General features: G+C 38.6%; 1 protein-coding gene across 4 annotated transcripts in view; it reads left to right on the forward strand.

Moving 5' to 3' along the window:
* The window catches only part of st18 (ST18 C2H2C-type zinc finger transcription factor), a 41,473-nt gene extending 22,367 nt beyond the window's left edge, over positions 1-19,106 (forward strand). For 3 of the 4 annotated variants that reach the window (XM_040020264.1, XM_040020292.1, XM_040020281.1), the window contains exons 4-23: positions 766-817; positions 1,675-1,705; positions 1,884-2,071; positions 5,898-6,608; positions 7,295-7,429; positions 8,338-8,428; positions 8,524-8,616; positions 9,149-9,357; positions 9,643-9,842; positions 11,712-11,957; positions 13,001-13,113; positions 13,706-13,768; positions 14,081-14,149; positions 14,417-14,479; positions 14,817-14,897; positions 16,346-16,567; positions 16,721-16,809; positions 16,962-17,065; positions 17,164-17,310; positions 17,450-19,106. In XM_040020264.1, coding sequence (XP_039876198.1) covers positions 766-817; positions 1,675-1,705; positions 1,884-2,071; positions 5,898-6,608; positions 7,295-7,429; positions 8,338-8,428; positions 8,524-8,616; positions 9,149-9,357; positions 9,643-9,842; positions 11,712-11,957; positions 13,001-13,113; positions 13,706-13,768; positions 14,081-14,149; positions 14,417-14,479; positions 14,817-14,897; positions 16,346-16,567; positions 16,721-16,809; positions 16,962-17,065; positions 17,164-17,310; positions 17,450-17,590 — 3,048 coding nt within the window. In that variant the 3' untranslated portion in view covers positions 17,591-19,106. The remainder of the gene's footprint in view (positions 1-765; positions 818-1,674; positions 1,706-1,883; positions 2,072-5,897; positions 6,609-7,294; positions 7,430-8,337; positions 8,429-8,523; positions 8,617-9,148; positions 9,358-9,642; positions 9,843-11,711; positions 11,958-13,000; positions 13,114-13,705; positions 13,769-14,080; positions 14,150-14,416; positions 14,480-14,816; positions 14,898-16,345; positions 16,568-16,720; positions 16,810-16,961; positions 17,066-17,163; positions 17,311-17,449) is intronic. The other variant, XM_040020273.1, reaches the window with a different exon arrangement.
* The last annotated feature ends 2,537 nt before the right edge of the window (positions 19,107-21,643 follow it).

Here is a 21,643-nt window from a genome sequence, read left to right on the forward strand (position 1 = left end):
TTACAGAATGTAATCTATAGTGTTTGGGAGTTGTTTGTCTCAATAGGCTCTAGTAATCAAAAGTAATGAACCTATTATGAGCAGGACCTCTGAGGGCCCGGCGTGGCATTAAGAGTGTGGCACATAAAAGGTTTATTAAAGGAAATTAAGGTCCATCACTGCCACACCTGCTCCCCTATTATAAATGTATGACAGGTCAGTGCCTTCAATCACAACAGCAAACGAGAGAGAGGAGTCATGTTTCCCATTACCAGGGAAAAGTAACAGCATATCCTATGACTCACAGATTTCACTGGCCTGTGACCACTATACGCCACCATCAGCCTGGAATAATTATGTTTAATAGGTTTTATTTGGGACCCACAAGCAACAGCCAGCGAGAGTGGATGGATTTTAGCAACTATTTTTGTCTAAACACACTCTCTGAGGTGCTGTCCGTACTTTAATGTCATTATTTAGTGTCATTACATTTTTACTCACCTTTGAAACTTTTTTTCCTGGCATTATACTTTATGTGTTTGCATATTACTGGTGTTTTTAGAGCTCTTTGTGATGTTGCGCCCCCCCGCAAAAAAAAAAAAAGATTTTGAAGCTCAGTGGCTCTGGTTACCCTGCTTACCTGCCAAACAAGGCAAAAAAAAAATGCACATTAATCTATTAAGTATTTAAGCCTTTTGTCATTTAAGAGAATTTAATTAATACACATTAAATGGATTAAAAAGGCTCTTTTAGTTGCTCATCTGTACATTTAATGGTTTATTGCAGATGGATTCTGAAGGTGAGGAGCAAACCTTGAAAACATGTGACAGTAACACAGGTGAGTGCAGCTTTCAGGTTTAGTTTGCTTTTAAATACGTGCACACACACACATACACAGATATGCATGCACACACACACACACGCATTCCACTTATCACCATGGGCTAGGGGTATCAGTTCAACAATCCAACTTTATAACTGTCAATTTTATGTATTATCTTACCGGTCTGAAGAGCACTGCACCGCCATTTCATTATTCAGAGGGGAATAACTTCATTAAATTGGAACACTGGCTCAAATTAGTTAAGGAGTGTGTATATATTGTGTGATTGAAAACCTCTAGACTGGATATGTCATTATGCAAGTGTTCAGGGCCTCTGAGGCCTTCCTGCTCACGCTGGAGCTATTACTACAACTGGGAAAATTCATGAAAAGTGTTATTATTGGTCGTGCTTCATGGGAGTAGGGGTAGAACTTGTGAATGAGATTTATGCAGGCCTCTGGGAAAATTGATTTACCCTTTTAGATCATGTTGTCAACACTGTCAAAAGATGAGCTACTGTTGGTTTCCCAGAGAATGAGCAGACTGAATGAAAAGCTTTTCAGATCAATGAAGAGACCACTTCTACATCCTTATGCTGATTATACCCGATGGCATTGTAAAAGGGAGTAAAAAATCTATGCTAAAAGCTTGGATAAAGCGCGGGTAGCCCATGTGGTATCATCCCTAAAACATTATCTACAAAACAAATATTTACAGTATTTTGTAAAATTTCGTGACTAATAGCCCAAAAGTAGTCAGTTGCCTTAAACCCTTAGATGAAATACATGTTGAAAGATGCTGTGCTGCTGCAGTGGAAATGTAAACACAACTCAACTTTTTATCTGTTATTTCTTGGCCTTTATTTTTCACAGGGCTGGCTGACTCCATCACTGAGACTCACAGGTAAGCATTTTATGAAGTGCGTGCACATTTTCGTCTTTAAGCCAGAAAGGAAGCACGTTCTTCCCAAATCTTAGATGTGATTGCTAAAAAAAAACTGTAGTCTGAAGTTTAAAATAGGCCAACTGAGGCCTCCGCTGACCCTGCTGGGTTTTTCCTCTATTCCCTTGTTCCCCTCCAGCCCATATGGGTCCATGGCGAGGAAGAGGAGTGCTCAGGAAGGGGTGCAGGGTGCCCCCATCAACAAGAGAAAGTCCCTGCTGATGAAGCCCCGCCACTACAGCCCCAGCGAGGCATGTGAAGAGGAGAGTGAGGACCTGGCACCGCCACAGGACAAAGAAGAGCTGAGGAACATTGACACTCCAGCAGGTAAACAGATGTCCTGTTGTTTTGTCTGTTTTGATGAACAATTGACGCTGAATTTTAAAATCCCATCTGTTGCATTCATATTTCCCTCCCTCTACCATCAGCCAGCAGCCGCAGTCATTGTGCAGTGGAAGTGAAAGACTACACTGCTGGGTCCACATTAGTTGTGTCTCACATCCACAAATTGAAGTTTTGACAGCTGATCTGCCATGATATTTTTGGCGTGGCTTTACCCTCTTTTGATGAGGCCAAATTTCAGACCCCTCATCTGTCCTTTTTCAATAGCCAGTCCAAATCAATTGAATCCATAGAATGAGAAACTGAATGGAGGCGTGCACCAGTTCACTTTGATTTAAATTAAACTTCCTCCATTCTTTTCTACAAAATTTTTATTGAAGTTGCCTTTTGTGAAAAACAAATGAGCTGTCACCGCTGCTTGGCTGGCGTTCCGCTGTTTTACTCTCTTTTTTTTGTTTTATTTCTTTTTCTTTTACTTGTTTTTTTTTTTACTTACCCGCAGGGACACTTCATCTGCAGCAGTTAAAAATTGTTTATTTTCACTTATGCCGCCGTCCTTCTCACAAGCAAAAATGTTTTCTTTTTTCCTAATAAATTGAATTTTGTGCATTTTGGCAACAATGCTCGTGGTGTACATGTGCATTCTCGCCCACTATAATCTGCACTGATTTGGTATATTTTTAACGATGTAACTAAGCAACAAACGTAATTGTCCCTTTCAAAAGCTTTTGTTAGGCCCTCTAACACAGTCTAATACATAATTAGGCATAATGTCTACAGCTCATTATAGTACACATGTGTGTAGTTAAATGGACCAGGAGAGTAGCTCACTAAATTGTGTGGATTCATTGGAAATGGAATTTATTTGTTTCCTGGGTTCATATTACATTACAATTATCTAAGTTATTCACTGTGCATCACCAGTGTTTCCTTTTGTTGTTGTGTATTCCAGATACTTTTTCTATTTATCATTGATTGACTGCTTTATATATTTTTTCCCCTTATTTGAACCTGATATTCACTAAAACAAAACAAAATCAAGCCAGAATTTTTTTAAAAACTAAAAAAAATCTGAATGTGTCAAAAGAACACGAATATTGATAAACATATTCAGAACATATTTTGCTGTGATTGTCAGATGTGGGGGCTATTTTCCTGTGGTAAAAACAAAAATTGGAAAAGTGGACTGGAGGCAGTAAGAATTTTTGCAGAAGGGAGCTGGTCATATCTGCATTTTAACAAAAAGGGAGAAAAATAAGCCTCTCGTTTGGTTGAGCCACACTGTGTTCAACTCCAGCCAACTGCAGCCCTGCTGCAGAGTGCTGGTAATGGCTATTCTGGAGTACAAACTGTTCACCTGTTCCAACACACAAACCACCGGAGGGATCCAAGTTTTTTTCCTCCGTGTCTTTCCTTTTTTCATTGCACTGCTGTGTATGTGTGTGTGTGTGTGCATATATATACGTGTGTTTGTGTGTGTGGATGTCTGTGTGCTTGTCTGACTGTATGCGGCTGTGTCAGGCCTGGGAGTCCATCTGGATGAAAAACAAAACCCTTGTTGCTTGCCTCATAAATGTAAATATGTGTAACTGGCTTTAATTTTTCATTCAACAGGGTTTGTCTTTAGACGCCTCTTTCGAAATATTTTTCACAGCAGGGAACAGATAGTAACACACCGTAATGTCGCCTGAGCAAAAATGCATGTAAAAGCACAGACATGTCAAACCAGACATGTGCACTTAACAATGCAGGAAATCGTATATTTAGCTTTTTTTTTTTTTCATTAGTGCCACATAATTTCTGTCGTTTTTTAAAGCTGTTTTGGCAAGGATTAGGTTTTTGTGTCGCTCCCATTAATGAGTCGCAGCTGTCTGATAATGCCTGTATCTGTACCGTCCTCTGCACTGTGTGATCTGATTCTCACAATCCATCTCTATCTATCTTCTCAATCTATTGAATCCTACTTTTTGGTTTGGCCTCTAATGTGTGGCTACTTAAGAGGATATAGACTTCCAGTGCAGCCTACTGAAAGTAAAACCCCTCACAGTCCAAAGAGCTTTAATAGCGCATAAGTTTGTATGATTTTCGAGGATCAAGAGAGATTTTGTTGAATCAATCCAGATGATAGCTTTCCATTGTTAATCACTGACCATGACTTAATATGATCAGTGGCGTTAATAAAGCGTTGTCTCAGATGCATTTTGAGGGATAACCCTAACCCTCTTTGTCTGTTCCACTGATCAGACTTTCAGTGCATAAGGTTTCACACAATCTTGTGGCTTTCTGTGCGTATGACTGGGATTTTTGGATTTATTCAAAAAGATGGCAGGCCAAAGGTCGGTGCAAATTGAATTATTTAGAGCACTCAGCAAAATAAGCCGGAAAAAAGAGATTATATATAAGAAGACATGCGTGCATATTTTATTCATCTGCACTCGAAACATTATATGTGGTTTCTTTAACACCCACATAGGATACAGAATGCCAAAAGCTAAACACTGAGTAATTTGCTTGATTTAATAAAAATCTGAATTTGTTGAAGAGCTTTTATTCGTTAAAACTTTTTCGTAATGAATCTACCTCCTACTGCAGTATCCCGCCTTTGATTTTAATCTCAAATAATATTATATGTGGTTCAGCTTCCCAGTAAGCAGCAAATATGTCGAGGCAAAAAAAATAAAATAAAGATCTTAATAAGCTCATTATATTACATGCACAAATTCAGGCAGCAAATAGCATGTAGAACATAGGAAAGGCTCGTATCAGCAGCTATTCTGTGCTCCGCATACAGTACACAATCACACATTGGAAATGTAATTTCAATATTTCACAAACACCTGTTTTAATTTAACAGTTTCAGTCAAATTTACTTGTAAAAGCTTGATAATTTTTATTTTCAGTTCAGCTTTTGACACTTTGACAACCATTAATTTTCCATGTAAATGCCCTGAAAATTATTATTTTTTAAAGCGCTGTAATGGCTCTTTTTTTTTTAATCTAATCAAATTAAGCCAAAGATTTCACATTTTCAGCAAGTTTGGGTCAAGTTCACTAAGTCTCTCATTTTTGTGGGCAAAGCGGGCTCCCGTTTGTACCCAACAAATATTATCATCAGTTTTGTGACTGCGGTGTATGGCTGGCTTTTCCTAAATCATTTTCTGCCACACACACAGCACCATCTTACAGAGATTTGTCTCTTTTATCTATTTTCTCTATTCTCTGTTTGCAGGAATCCTCTTCACTTTTCTTGCTCTTATCCCTCGAAACAAGATGTACATTATGTTTTTCAAATCGGTTTTTCGGATGACAACATGTTGCTGCTTGGCTTGCACTTTAAAATACACATAACTAATTATAAACTGATGTTTTCCACCCAACACAGTGTAAATCCTTTCATAATCTTGTCCTAAATCTATATTGGGTTGTTGCTCCAATTGGAAACAACAACAAAGTGAAAAAACAATTGTCTTCCTCATGTCTGGGTTTCATGTTGAACTAGCAGAATGAAGGTTTATGTATGTTATCTAAAATATGCTTGAGGAATTGCTTGGAAATCTGACAACCTTGTGATTATCTTTCCAGTGCATCATGTACTCTTTTAAATCCCATAAATGGTTATAAAAACATGTTTTTCGCAAGATATTTTTCATAGAAAAGTAACACAAAATCTAAAACCTTAAAAGGATTTACAGAAGATTACCATGGGCGCACAATTCTTATCATGTTATGTGACTAAAGGGTCACAAATGAGCAAGTTCAGCATGCAAAGACTTGAACGTGTCGAATAATCAGTGTTGTCTTATTGTTTTAGATGGAAACTTAAACACGGTCAATGGAGTGACTAACAAAAATGGCTGCCATGATGCGGCAGCAAAGTCCAGCAGTTCCCTTGGCTGGTCTGAAGTTACGTCTGTTGACTCGCCACAGTGTGAGCCGGACACATCTGAACCTCTGATGGATGAAGATGACGAGGAGTTTCTTAATAATGAAGAAGACCAAAGTCACGACAGGATGAGCAGTACGTCCTCGCCACAGAGTCAATATGGAGACATGAGGGAAGCCGAGTGGGAGCCTCTGGCTCTGTCTGCCAAGGTGAACAGCTCAGACTGCAGTCCTTCCAGACTCTCTGAAGATGTTACAGGCAGGAATGGGCACGTGAAAGAAGAGCCTCACTTAGAATTAGGTGGTCCACTGGGCAGAGCGAACATTTTTCAGGCTGAAGCTTTACGATACAGGCTGCTCCCCACGGAGGCGGACAGTGAAGGGGAAGCAGAGGCAGATAGGCCGCCTCGGCTAGACGCCTGGGCTCTGGGCCTCCACGAGAGAGGCCTTGAAATGAGCAGAGGGAGGGTAAACCTGAGCCTGCTGGAGCAGGCCATAGCTCTGCAGACAGAGCAAAGGCAGGTCCTGCACCATGCCTACAGAGAGATGGACCGGTTCCTCATGGAGCAGATGACCACCGAGAGGAGGCACCACAGAATGATGGAGATGGACGGCAGACTCACCTATCATGGAGGAAAAGGTAATAAGAAATAAAAAGGTTGATCTAAAGAAAAATCCAGTTTCATCCAGTTTAAATCAGATGGACCACTTGTGATTTGGATGATTGGGCGCTCAGAAAACATTAAAAGGAATAAAAGAAGCATTTTTTTTTAGGGGGGTGGGGTAATCAGAGGGAGGAAATCCTCTTAAAGACTAAAAACATTTTGGCAACAAGTGAAGTAATAAATAAACAGTCTAAAATAAAAAAGAACAAAATTTTCTGATGGAATTGCGTCTACTCAGAATATTGGATTTTGATAGGAATCAACTGGATATTTAACCATGACCATAAGTCTTAAATCCTCCTAAAGTACCTCTCATGTTTCCCTCTGATTCTTCAAATGACTGCAGCTAAATGTGTAATCCTAGATGTAATCTTTCGATGGGTGGGCATTAAGAAGTGAATGCTCTCCGTTAAACTGCAGCCATAACTAAAATGACAGATTAATAGATGGTATTGTGAAAAAAAGAGAGGCTGACTTTGCATGATATTTCAGTTTCTTGACCTTTGTGTAATATGCATTCAGAACAATATATACAATATAATATGACACTCTTATTTCTTTAGTTCTACTCTTAAAGACAGCGTAGCTGCATTCATTTTGCCATCACTTAGTGGTTATGGTGTTTTCTTTATTGTAAAATCTTTCTTTATTGACTCTACAGATTCTCCACGGGCAGATAAAAAGGATATAAAGTGTCCAACTCCTGGCTGTGATGGCACTGGTCACGCCACCGGCTTGTACCCTCATCACAGGAGTCTGTCTGGGTGTCCTCATAAAGTCCGAGTCCCCCCAGAGAGTAAGTCACATAAGCGGTTCTGTGTGTGCAAACAGTGTAATGGATGGTTTACACTCACAAAAACGGCCAGTTTTACATTTTACAATCAGCCGACGGTAATTGAAATCCTCTTAGCACGAGCCCAAAACAAGAAAGGCCTGCTTATACATTTAGCTGAATTCAAAGACGTGCACAAAACTTTTCAAATAAACTTAAAGGATTTTCTCTCTCCCCCTCCCTCTTTTTCTCGTAATGTGTTGTAATGTGTGAATATTGAATTCTTTTTTTTTTTTCCCCCACATTGGCGATTGTTAAGTCATTTCAATGTAACTCAACAAACATTCAACATTAAACAGTAATGTTACAAAAGGAACAGAAAAAGTAATTAACTTTTTCAAAAAAGCACATGCTCTTAGACTGGAGGCCGTATTTGCAAATCAAAGGGCTAGCTAACGCAGTATTCAAAAATAAATAGACAACTCCAACAAACTAATTGGAGGATATGTACAGAAAAGAAGTTTCTAAGGATACAGAGCGGACCTTTAACGACGTGTTTGTTTTGAAGAATATAATCAGCTGTCTTGTTACGCTCTCTCTTTGCACTAAGCTATTTACATTTCAGCCACATTACAGCATTCCTCACAATGAGAAAAGCCGTTTGTGTGTGCGTGTGTGTTTTTTCTTCTTCTTCTTCTGTCTCTGTAGGATCTTTACTGTGTAGGCTCTAATGTGCCGGTTATATAAATCTTTACTTAATGCAGGAAAATGTATTTGTTTTATTTCCAAAATGCTCTGCGTATATATACGTTGTGTGTTTACCATCCTAATCTTTAAGCTTGATTATGTCTCGCATGTTGCTAATTTAGAAATGTTTATCTTTGCTTATCTGAGCTTATGTCATGTCTGTCTGTTCTTTGTCATCCCCTCAGTCCTGGCGATGCACGAGAATGTCCTCAAATGTCCTACGCCTGGGTGCACAGGAAGAGGCCATGTCAACAGCAACCGTAGCACCCACCGGAGGTACATCCACAGGAGAAATCCATTAGAAACTCTGCACCCTGTTTATACATGAGTTACAGTATTAAGCTAATGTGTTTGATTTCCTCCCTAACCAGTCTCTCAGGCTGCCCCATCGCTGCTGCAGTGAAAGTCTCCAAACCTCAGGATGAGAGCCTGAAATGCAGACAAACACCTGACCGCTCACCGAGGTATTTTGCCACATGACGTTTTCAGTGCTCTCAGTGTGGTCACATGCAGGAAAATAATTACAGCGAGCTCTGTAGTGGACTGAAGTTCTACAGACATAACTGAGGTTATGCAAAAAAGTGATAAACACTATTACTGTTAAGGGCGGTGTAGAATATTTTTATTCAGCAATCCCAGCAGAACATGCCTATTTTGAGCTTTCCAAGCAGACATAAGCAATGGTTGCTGGTCCCTGTGAGTTCCTCTCTATTAGAGATGATAAAAGAGCAGAACTCTTTGTTCCCTGTGGATATATCATGGGCAGGATGCCCACTCCTACTATATTAATTAGTCTGGCAACCTGGCTGTGGATCTACAACACACATCAGATCCCAGACTCTGAGTGTACAAAAGCACTGGCATCCCTCAATGGTTAAAAACAATGTCTGCTCTTTACTGCTTTATATTAACTTTCCAAGCACCTTTCTCACAAGTTCCTAGGCGATTCTTTACCACGGTAAAGCATTTTATTGTCATCTGTTTTCCTCCTCGTAGAGCCCTCGGCCTAATAAAGAAATTCGAGATGAACCAGCTGAACTATAGGCTCTCTCACCCGGTAGCAGCCTTACAAACTAGCCTCACAAAAGACATGGACAAGTACAGCAGAATTCGCTTTGATTACGCCAGCTTTGATGCACAAGTCTTCGGCAAGCAGCCTCTGATGGGGACCAACCAGGACCCAGAAATGATGCATTACCCTGATTGTAAGTTTCACACATTTTTTGAAAAAAACAAACAAAAAAACACTTGTAAATAAGGATGTTGGATAAATGTGGATGCTTTTTTTTAGCCACTAATTACAACCTCTATCTACATACGACACAGATCTACATTGTATATATTTGCAAAGACTGCCCTTTATTTAAATATCTGTGATTGATGCTAAAACAACAACAGAAATTCTCCTCTTTTTTCTGGGTACTTTTAAGTTTGGGTTGAACACCTGGTGTCTCAATATCTAAATGATTTGCTAATTATTTGTCTTTTAGCCCCTCAGCAGTATCCTGGCTTCCTTGGTGCTCCAGGTGGCCGCCTGCCCACCTCTGGTCAACACAGCCCGCCGAGTCAATTCAAAAAAGAAGACGGTCTCCAAGCCGCAGCAGCGACAGCCGCCATCCTTAACCTCTCCACCCGCTACCGGAAGAACATGGAGGCTGTCGCCGACCGGCCCTTGGCAACCTCCACAAAGGTAATCAAATTAGACCACTTGGAAAGGTATTTAATGTGGTCATTTTTAAAGGAACTCTGATTTGTGTATAAAAAGGGAAGACATCAAAAGACTGGATTTGGCAAAGAGAGCCTGGCACTCTGGTGGCACAAAAACAAGGAGGTTTCCACTCTATAAAGCTTTAATGTACACAAATGAAAATTTGTGTAATCACATCAAAAGAAGAAGTACAATCAGCCTTCTTTCTCAATTACAACTACTCGCCTTTTTTTTTAATAAAACATGTGGTATTGTATTTTGTTTCGACATCAGCTGGCATGTAAAAACCTTGAACTGTTGTCTGAGAATGCATCTTGCCCGCTGCAGATGGCAGAGGATATTTTGCTTAGTTATATGATCCAGCATAGGCTGTGTGTCTACACCAGATAGTCTTTAAAAGCATTTGAGTGGATTAAGCCCATCAGATAAAGGAGTTAACATAGCAAAAGTTTAATTCACACAAAATCCAAACTCTTTTTGGAGAAGAGCGTAGATCCAAAATCTCTTCTGCTGTCATTATCTGTAATATGGCATTGTAGTCAACTTTTTTTCCAAGTCACTTCATGATTAATATTGATCGCATTCTGTGGGTTACATACATGCACACTGTACTGTAGATGATTCAAGGTTTCCACACCTACACAGCACAGATCCTTGTCTCCCAGCTTGTTGAGCTGAGAATGTGGCCCTGTACCAGGTACCAGCCCACTGAATGAATAAAACAGTGTTAGCAAGTTAATCATCTGTTCTCGTTTACAGCTTAGTTGTCTTGGAGAGACGTACAAAATAAAGAACAGCTTTCAAGTCTGAAAAAAAGGGGGCCATATTTAGAGTGTGATATGTCGTCTGGTGCTTTAACTTATACGCTTTGAAATATCAAATGCAGAAAAACGCTCGCTGAAAACGGAATAATTTTGCACGTTTAAAGGCCGTATTTACGTGTCAGTTATATGGAAAAAACCACATATAGATTTAGAGTCTTTGTTTTTAGCTCCAGCTGACGTTAGAGGGAAAATAAATCACAAAAAGTCTGCGCATCCTTTAGTTTTACAGTGATGTTATTTTGATTAGGTACACACACCATCAAATGGCTGGATAATTAAACTGGACGGCCTCATCCAGTGTTCATGAAAATTATCCCCTTTAATTAATTTGAAAGATCCCACACACACTTCTCTTTGTTACAAAAAATAATGATGTATAGGGTCTAATGAAACATATGGATTGAATAATTGGTTCCATTTATGGGAAAGGATTTTAACATCTAATGAGGTACAACTTTTAATACCATAAAACAGCCATAAGTCATCATGCTATTGCGTTTCAGCACAAAAACGACAAACACATCTGTCAGCGGGGAAACTTATGCCACATTAAGCTTTTTAATTTTTGCTATAATAATGATGACCTAAAACCAGCAGCCACCCCCCAGCTGCCATCTTGGTTGTGTGTCCCAGAAAACAGATGACACAGCTGTCACTGAAAAACTACACACCAGTGATTATATTTTTTTTTTTGTGTTCAGCAGAATTAACGCTGGCTTAGTTTGGTACTTTGTCTGGTGTGAGATAACCACCGTATGTATTATTTAAATACACTGTTTGTTTGCGCTGCTTTTCAAGTCAGTTTTCGTGTTTACAGAGAAATGTTACTGGGGTTCAAGTCTGCCATATTGCCTCATTGTCATATTAATGAGGTATTGTGCTGTCTTATTTACATTCCTGAGGCTGTAATTAGAGAATGCCTTTTAATTTTATCCTCTGGCTTATTTGTTTTCATAAGCCACATCCGATTTATTGTACTCTTCTGTAGCACATCAGATTTTGTGCATTTCACCTTTGTTGTCTTTAGGACATGCTCATAGAGGTGGATGAAAACGGCACCCTGGACCTGAGCATGAAGAAGTGCAAGGAAAACGTAAAAGCCCAGAGCAGGACGCCTCCCGACGACCCGCTGTCTCCCCCTGAGTCCGCTGTGGCCAAAGGTGGGAGTGTGCTCATCAGCCCCGCCTTCTACCAGCCGCTGTGTGAGAGAGACAGCTGGGAGAGCCCCATCCCTGTCAACTTCAGCAAAGCTCGCGTTTTACAGGACAAAGAGGTAAAAAAAAGAAATAAAATAAACAAGATTTGGATTATCCAAATCAGAAATGTTCGGGTCAAACGATGAATTTATATGCGAGACAAAATATAAATAAGAAAATAAACCAAATAAGTTAATGCCTGAACTCCCTCCAGGACTAATTAGGTTCTTTTTTTGTGTGTGTTTTATTCATGTATTTAGCTATTAAATATACCGTCTGCAGTCATTTCCCGAAATCTACCCGCTGAATTCTTAATTCTTCAGTTTCTCTGTCATTGCCACCAGATTACACAGATCTTGTAAGGAAACTGGAGGGAAAAATGAATTTTCAGGAATTTAGTATCCTGATATGTGTTACCATTTCATTTTCACCTTGATTGTTGTTTCATAGCATTTCCTTACCGACAGGAATTAAAACAAACAAAAAAATGTATCAGTGCTGCCAGATTTACTCAGTTTTACTCAATAGTTTGACTAAAAATACACTTAAACCTACCTAAAAAAATTTTTAAAAAATCCAAGTGTAGACCTCGCCCCCAGGCTGAATGACATGCAGTGTTTCTAAGAGCATTTATGGAGACATGTTCTAAGACCAAGCAGAAGCTCGAGCCAAATCTGTTAATCTATAAGATGTATGAATTATATTTACACTGAGGACGTGCTTATCTATTGCCCGAGGGTCTGAATGAGTCTAATCTGGGCTCTAAAGGTTTCGTTTCTTTTGATCTCACAGGTGGTATTCATTTGTACCACGTATTAAGAGTTGTCACATTTGCCCTGCTTTTACATCACACACAACATCTGGTGATGGCACAGAAAAGAAGGCCCATACGTCGAGTTTGTACATCACAAACAACACGTGGATTAAATATGACTTTAAATGGATGTGTGGTTTACTACTGCAAGTGTAATCTCGTCTGCGTCGTGCACCGCAACCCCCAGGACTTGTTTTAAGAGTATTATTCAGGGATTTTGTTAATTATTCACTTTCAGGTCATTGCAGAGTGATGTCTGATACTTCGGACAGTTAAGGTCATGCTGTTATTTTATTTCTGCCTCAGCAGGAGGATTATGATCAGGTCTCCTTGGAAGACCAACACTACCAGGGAGATAGCAGCATGTTAAGCTCCAAGGCCAAGCTGCCATTACGGGATTCGAAGAAAGAGCTTCTGAGGTATGTGGGATTAAACAGCGAAACATCTCGCAGCAGCTTTATCGAGCCAGACACGTGTGATGTGATCATTCCTTTTAGCTGGCAGATGGTCAGTATTAATAAGAAAAAGTGTCACTCCAAACCATACATTTGTTCCAATAGTGGGTCAAAACACTGGAATGAAACTCACTGTTACATATGATTGTAACTGGTATGTCTGCAGGTTCATGTGGAGAAGAAATGTATCTATTTAAAAAGTGAGTTTTCTCCCCGTATGTCCGACCTAAGCTTAACACAACTCTTGACTCTTTGTAGTTAGAGTGCATGCTCTGCTGGGTCTCCTCACGAGAAACGTAGGATCCTCTAGTTTCCGCAGCACAGCACCCCCCCCCCACCAGATCCCCTCCCCTGTGACATTCAGAGACATTATTAAACTGAATGTTGAGCAATGTAATGAAAAATTTCTACTAAACTTTCCGCTGTACTAACTCTTTTTTTCTCTCTAATGAACATAAAAAGGTTCCCCCTGTATAAGAAAGATTCAGTTCAAGCTTGGGAAAGTCTGTGGGAAGTGGAGTAATCTGCGTATTAAATGCTTTGTGTTCTCATGCAGCTGTCCGACCCCAGGCTGTGACGGCAGTGGCCATGTGACGGGGAATTATGCATCACATCGGAGGTACTGTAATTAATTACACTCTCATTAGTACCAGCTAGCAGATATATAGACAAGGGAAACAATGCTTATTGTTTAATTATGTTGATTATTACAAGTGAAAACTTGTCACTTGTAGCTCGTAGGGTTTTTTGCAGCATATGTCATGTGCTAAAAATGTGATGACACAAAAAAGCTTTCTCGTGACGAACAAGCAGAATTGTGTTTTTTTAAAGTAATTTTGTATAAATATGCAGTGCATTGTATTAAGATTATTTAATTCAGTCGTGATCAAAGAGTGAATTAAAATGACTGTTAGCTCTTTATCCTCTCTAGTGTGTCTGGATGTCCCCTCGCTGACAAAACACTCAAATCACTGATGGCAGCCAACTCTCAGGAACTAAAGTATGTGTTCTGAAAACTGTTATTGTTGCTAAAGGATTTTTCACATTAAACTAGGCAGCTTGTTTTTGCTTCAGCTTGGGTCATCTTGTTTTCCTTCCTTTCCTTTTCCTTTCCCTTTTCACTTCACATTATGCATGATTTCCATTTACTCAACATGAAGTTGTTTTCTATTTGTGCTACTTTTCTGCATATTAGCATGAATCCCCAGCTCTGCTCCCAGTCTTTTGCTGTAAAAAGCACCTGGTCTCTGTGTCTCTCAACCTGCAGGTGCCCAACACCTGGTTGTGATGGATCTGGACATGTGACTGGGAACTATGCTTCGCACAGAAGGTAGCTGAGAGAAATCATCACAACTGAGCATGAAATACATTTGTCAGATGCATGGCATTCAAACAGATGGTGAAAGTCTCACTTTAAAAACACGCTGCACTTTTTGATTTCTTGTTTTTCTCGATTCATTTGACTGCCTTTTTATCTGTCTATCCATCTATAGGCACATTTCAGCTACATATGTGCTAATGCAGTAAAACTTATCTTTTTTTTTTTTTAAAAAAACATGCAAAATTGCAACTTCCTAAACCTCACGGCTGCCTGTACAATTCCAGCCTTTATTGTACCTCATGAATAGATTCTTTCAAGTTAACTCACTGTCTCCAACCATTTTCAGCTTGTCAGGATGTCCACGTGCCAGAAAAGGAGGTTTGAAGCTCACACCAAACAAGGATGACAAAGATGAGCAAGAGCTTAAGTACGATTTTTTTTTCTTTCTTTCTTTTTTCTTTTTTGCTCATCCTATGCTGTCATGTTTGTTTGTTTTTTGTTTGCTTGTTTTTCTGTTTTAAAAATAAAACAACAGAAAACATTGGGAAAATGCGTCATGCTTTTGTGCCCGGGGGTATAGTACCTGGAGGCCATTAAGTTAAACAAAGAAAATAATACTTCTCTTGTCCTAACATTAGTGAATTATTTTCAAAGGATTAGTAACATGTTTTTTTTCTGCAGGATTTCACCAGGGTTTTTGTATTTTTTTTCTAGTTTTTGAATGGGATATCTGGCTTATCACTCTTCACAGAGTGCTTTCTTTATAATTATAGTATATTAAGAAAATGTTGAATTGCCGGCTGTGATGGCATTGCACTCATTTGGAGCTTAATCACTGTTGTCTGTTAAAGTGTTATTGGAAAAAAAATATAATGGAATTGATTTGCAGCTTAAATCCAAAGTCTGATATATGAGCCCTTGTTTACTTATACATCTGGACACTGATTTTTTTTTTTTGTTGTTTTTTTTAATTACTAATGCAAGGGCACGAGCTTAGGAATTAAACTGGAATAGATCTCATACACATTAAGAGAGAAAGGAAGAGAAAGGGGGAGGGTAGCAAATGTCCCTAGATTATTGTAAATAGTGGGCCATATGGCATGCCTCCATTGTCCGGGTGCCTTGCATCAAGCTACCTACCTGTGGTAGATGTAAGTAATGGGACCAGTGTTGTTTTGTCCTCTAAGTGCTGCTTTGCTGTTGAGTAACAAAATGCTGAAACAGGCTTTTTGCAGCAGCACTCCACAGCATGTGTGCCATTTGTATCATCTCAGGTGACCTTTCACCTTTATCAATAAGGGAAAGGGTTAGCCACCTCCAAATTACATTCTTTCGCATGAGGGGATACATGACAATTATCTGTAATTCATGTCACTCCATTACTGACCTGCAGAAAACAGGCCTGAAAATGCAACTGACAAACTCTTAATGATATTCAATGTGAGTTGTGCTTATGTTTTCAAACACAAATACCATCCACCTGGAAATGTATACAGTGAACAGAGGGCCCATTCAAACTCAAGTTTAGAGGATTAGTTACTTACAGTTAATGTGATTTTTCATAGCCCATCTCTAGTTTTTGGCGACTTCATTTTTTAATCAGCATTTAGATGGATTAATCAACTTAATGGTTAACAAATCTTCCGGTCTAGTTATTGAAAGAGATTTTTTTTATTTTAATGGTCCCAGAGATTTTTTTTTTTTTTTTTGCAGTTTGACAATAAAGCAGTTGCTGTTGTTTTTGCGCAGCTGGATGATTTTGTTCAGTGGGTAGCACAAAAAATAACAAATGTTATTAAATGCAAGCTAGTTAGATTTTTCCGTAGTGTATGCATGTTTTCAGCGCCTCATCCTCTTTGTTTGTCACTACGGTAGGTGTCCGGTAATTGGATGTGACGGACAGGGCCATATATCGGGAAAATACACATCCCACCGCAGTGCAGGCAGTTGTCCACTCGCTGCCAAAAGACAGAAGGAGTCGTCCATCAATGGGATGCCCTTTGCCTGGAAGTCCAATAAACAGGAACTGCCCCATTGTCCCTTGCCTGGCTGCAATGGCCTTGGACATGCCAATAATGTGTTTGCCACTCACAGAAGGTGAGGCCGCCTGTCCTCCATTTTATCTCTAAACAATACCGCTAGTCGACATGTTGCAGTCTTACTCTATCCACAGTCTTGAAGATGTTAAAGTTTAGTCGTTTCGGTGATTTTCTCCTGTCTAAAATTGTCATTTATGGCCTGCTGAACTAGTTTGTCCGGTTGCCCGCTGAACGCACAAAATATCAAGAAAAAGTACTCCGAGGAAGAGATGATGACTATCAAATTTAAAGCCAGCAGTGGTAAGCTACTCTGACATTTTGTGTGGCATGGCAAGTTTTTTTTCTATTAGTGACACATATACTGGTACAAAAAAACCCAGTGAATGAATAAAATAAAAAAATCTGTGATCTCTGCTGGAACATGATAAATTAGACTATCTCCTCTAACCCAGGTGTTGAAAACAAAGATGATATTCAACATCTGGATCATGAAATAAAAGAACTGAACGAATCCAACATGAAAATAGAAGCAGACATGATGCAGCTCCAAACCCAGGTAAGTATTTACTCTCACAAAAATCATTGGTTAAAATAAAGGCGCGAGATCTTTGCCCGCTCAATTTGATGAGATCTCTGTTGTTTTGTACCCGAAAGCAGATCTCCTCTATGGAATGTAACCTGAAGACAATTGAAGAGGAAAACAAGATGATCGAACAGCACAACGATAGCCTACTGAAGGAGCTGGCTCACCTAAGCCAAGCTCTTATTAACAGTCTAACAGACATTCAGCTGCCTCAAATGGTACAGTAAGCCTTGACCACAGTATCCACTCCAGCTCACAGTGTTTAACCTGTCCAGAAAAAAATAAATAATCATTTTCCTGAAATTGTCATTTCTGCTGTGCTGTTTTCACTAATAGTCAAACATGTTTTTGTTGCAGGGGCCCATCAGTGAGCATAATTTTGAAGCCTATGTGAACACATTAACTGATATGTACAACAACTCGGAGCATGAATACTCTCCAGAGTGCAAGGCCCTCTTGGATAATATCAAACAGGCTATTAAGGGCATCCATGTTTAAGCTGTGGAGCTACCAAGAGGTTTCTTTGACTTGGGATAATGACACTAGATAGCTCTATTTTACTGAAGAGTGCTGGCTTGGCTGCATGTATAAGACAAGGCTTTCGGAAATGTGTTTGGCATTTTCCGGTAAATACACTGCACTGAGAAAATTACCAGCCAGATTTGTAATGCTTCTACTGTTTCTGCATTCACTCGATATGTTTATCCTGGTGAGATTTGTTTTTTTTTTAACCCCTCTTGCACTTAATTATTTTGTATGGTTTGCTTGATTTTAATCTGTATGTGTTCATGTCACTCTTATATTATTGCTATTTATTACTATATTTGTTCATCAGTGTATTTATTTCCTCGATTTTTATTTATTTCTAAAAACTGTAAATGCGTAATATTTGAGAAATCAGTTTGACTTTCTGCACATTGTAAATTACATAGAAGCACATTCCAATTTCATGGCATACTTTCGCCACCTAGTGTTGAAAAACCTATATTATTGTTAGTATTATTATTATTATCATTATTATTATTATTATTAGAACATAAGTTGAATCTCCCTTCAAAGTGAAAACCTACCAAAACTACTAAGCATCAATGTTTTTAAGCATTGCTTTCTTTCCTTATTGGAGACTGAATGTATGGTAAGACAAAGTGAACACCAAGATTTAAAAGAGAAAAAAAAGAAATTGCAATGCAAATGTACTGTACCTTTTTCTACTCAACCAATAACAGCTGAATGCAATGAGGAGGTGACACTGAGCAAAAATGCAACATCATTCTGTGAACTGAATGTCGGATACTGCTTTGCATAGTGTGACCACAAAAAGAGTGCAACAAAAATCAAAACGATCACTTTGTCAAGATGTCTTTCTTTTTTTTAAAAAACAAAACAAAAAAATATAGATATTAAACTGCCTTCTGTGCACACTTTGGAGTGTGCATATAGTATGTGCCTAAATGTATATGAATCCATAAAAATATACAAGTACTATGTTTTGTGGTAGGACAGTATTATGTGAATGGTGTCTGATTTAATATACAGTACAATTATTTTCATAGGCGGAAACGTTCCTGATGACTGTTTGAAAGCCGTTGTCTCAGTAGCTGTAATCTCAGAGTCAGGTTTTGAAATATCATGACTGAGATTGAAAGTCTGGTGTTAATTTGTTTTGTTTTTTTTTCCTTTGATAGCGCAGAGAGGGGGCAAATAAGAAGGAGTGGATATCTCTTATCTGCTTAAAGGCCTTAACATTTCAGCCAGTCTTACAGTTTGAACATCCTTGGGCAGATTTGAACAGTAGCTATTTCAAAACCGAGCTGACGACCACTGCAACCTGCATTTTAGTTTCAATCATTACAAGCAAAAAAAATAAAAAAATATAGAAAAATGATAGTTGTTGGCTAATCAGTTGTTTGTTTGCATCAATTGCACTTTTGTATATGAGTTATTTTGTGTTTTTAGTTGCCCATACTGACCTTGATAAAAGAAAAGGACCGGCTGGTTAATCCCCAGATAATAAAAAAAAAAGAGCTATCCATTTCAGCAATACATTTCTTTTAATTTCTGCAAAAAGACATCAACAACATGTAGCCTAGGACATTTTGAAGATGAAAATGTAACAGCAGAAGAGCCAAATTACAGAAAAACAAGACCCTGTTTTATCCAAATACTCGACACATTTTAAACAATTTTAATCTTTTAAAAACTGAATCACAGTCTTTAAATCTAACGATCTTTTTCTTTGTAACTTCTTATATGTAATTCCTATACCACACATTGTTTGCTCAGGAAGTTTTGTGAATAATATTTATTTTTTTTCCCTGTTAGTATTTGATGTTTTGTAATGTGAAATGCTTTTTTGTGGAACGATATTAGTATGATATGAAATTGTACTGTATTTTTCTTTTCTTTTACATTAAAATGTAATGCTTTTTTCAGTTAAGGTAGTTTGTAAATTGAAACTTCCTATTACTTTTAATATTTCATAATAAAGATATGCGCTGTGTTGTACAGTTTGTGTATGGTAGAAATAAACTTTTCAAATGGTTGTGTGGTTTCTCAAACGTTTTGAGTCCACCGTGAATTGACTGCATCCCGTTTTCCTCCCCAATAAGTCAGCAGGCGTCAGCTTTCACGATGCATTAGCATCACCTAGTGGTGAAAAACAGGGACTGGATCAGCAGACGCTGGCAGTTCTCTGTGTGCAGTTTTTGTGCCATTTGGGGCTAAAATGAAAATAAAGGGATATCATGGCTTTAGAGCTTTTAGCTGTTGACTGCCACAGGTTCAAGTACAGATATGTATCTTTGCTACATGCCAATCCTACCAATGAAAAACAGTGCAGACTTCAATAATGTCCCATATGTTCAGCTTAGAGATGCAACTAGTGATCATTATTGAAGAAACGCCCCCAATATTCAATTATTTGTTTAGTATAGTGTATAACATGTAAAAACAAAAACAAAAAACAGGTGAAAAATGCATTTCCTTTAACCAAATGTGACATCATCCATTGCTTTTATTGTCTGACCAACAATCCAAAGCACAAAAACACACATCTTCACACTTCATAACTTAGATTAATTCAGTTTTACTTCAAAAACAACATAAAAGGCCAATCAATTATAGAAATAGCAAGCTACACAAAAAAAGGAAAATATCAAGGTTATCCATCTGGACCAAGAGTCAGCCTTTTATTAAACAGAGATGTAATTATTTTAATAGAGTTGTGTCATTGCTGTGACAGCCCTCCTGTTGTCTCAATGAAAGTCCTGGCCTGTTTATAATGGTGAGTGGCTTGCATAGGGGAGACCTCAGCTAACCCGCCTGGGCTTTCCAGGTTATAACACCTGGATCAGAAAAACTGGTCAATCTCGCTCTTCCACTGCACTTGGCATCCACCCCATTTGATGTTTTATGTCTTGGTTAGCTTATGTTTAAACAATTATCTATTGTTCAAGTAAACCTTTTGTGTGGATCCCCTTTTTGTCACATAAATGCGACATTATGAAAGTTGTTATGATCCACTGAAACAGTGTAAAATGTTTTGTGGACTTCAGGAAGAATACCTGCTGGATTGCTGTAATTAAAAGGCTATCATAGGGTGAGAGGCTGGGTACATCTTGGACACGATGCCAGTCTGTCACAGGTCCAACATAGACAGACAGACAACCCTTCATGCTTACATTCACACCTTTAGTATCCCCGTTTAGCCTAACATGCATGTCTTTAGACTGTGGGAAAACCCAGAGAGAACATCAGCTTTCTTTGAACACAAGATTTTCTTACAGTGAGGTGACAGTGCTAACCAGTGCACCGTCGTGCCACCCTAAACAGAAAACTCTTCAATTAAAAAATAATAATAATAACAAAACAAAAACAAAATGCAACTTTAATGAAATAATGTACATTTAAGAATGTCACTTTTTTGATTACTAAAAACAAGACAAAGAGGAAGGCCTTGAGACCGAAATAGGACCTGATCATTCCTAAAAACTTTAATCATTCAACAGAAAAATAAAAATATAAGTAAGTAAAAAGTAAAATAGGCAAGTAAAAAAAAAAAAATTAAAATGACAAAATCACTGTCACTATTTTTCAACTTCAGTGTCAATATTATTGGACTTTGCATTTAAATTTTACCCAAACCATCATCATCACTATTATTATTTTATTTTCTATTGCTAAAGTAAAGTTAATTCCAGCATTTAGGCACAGGAGACAAAGCGGGTTGTCTACCGTCAGAAGGTCAATGGTTCGATTCCCAGCTACTCTAGTCTGTAGCGCCCTGTAGTGTTGTTCTGCAAGATACTGAACCCCAAGCTGCTCCTTACGCATCCATTGCAGTGTAAGCGTGTAAGAAGGTGCTTAGGTAGAGAAAAAAGTCCTTGTATGAAAGTGTGGATGAGGCTTGTAGTTAAAAACACTTTGGGTGCTCAGTTATAGTAGAAACGCGCTAAATAAGTACCAGTCCATTTACTGTTTACTGTGATTACTATCAGTTAGATGGATCAGAGTTTATATCTAAAATGCCTTCCATATTGAAATGTCCTTGTT

Source organism: Simochromis diagramma, unplaced genomic scaffold (genome assembly GCF_900408965.1).
Source record: "Simochromis diagramma unplaced genomic scaffold, fSimDia1.1 OVJJ01000205.1, whole genome shotgun sequence".
Taxonomy (NCBI): domain Eukaryota; kingdom Metazoa; phylum Chordata; class Actinopteri; order Cichliformes; family Cichlidae; genus Simochromis; species Simochromis diagramma.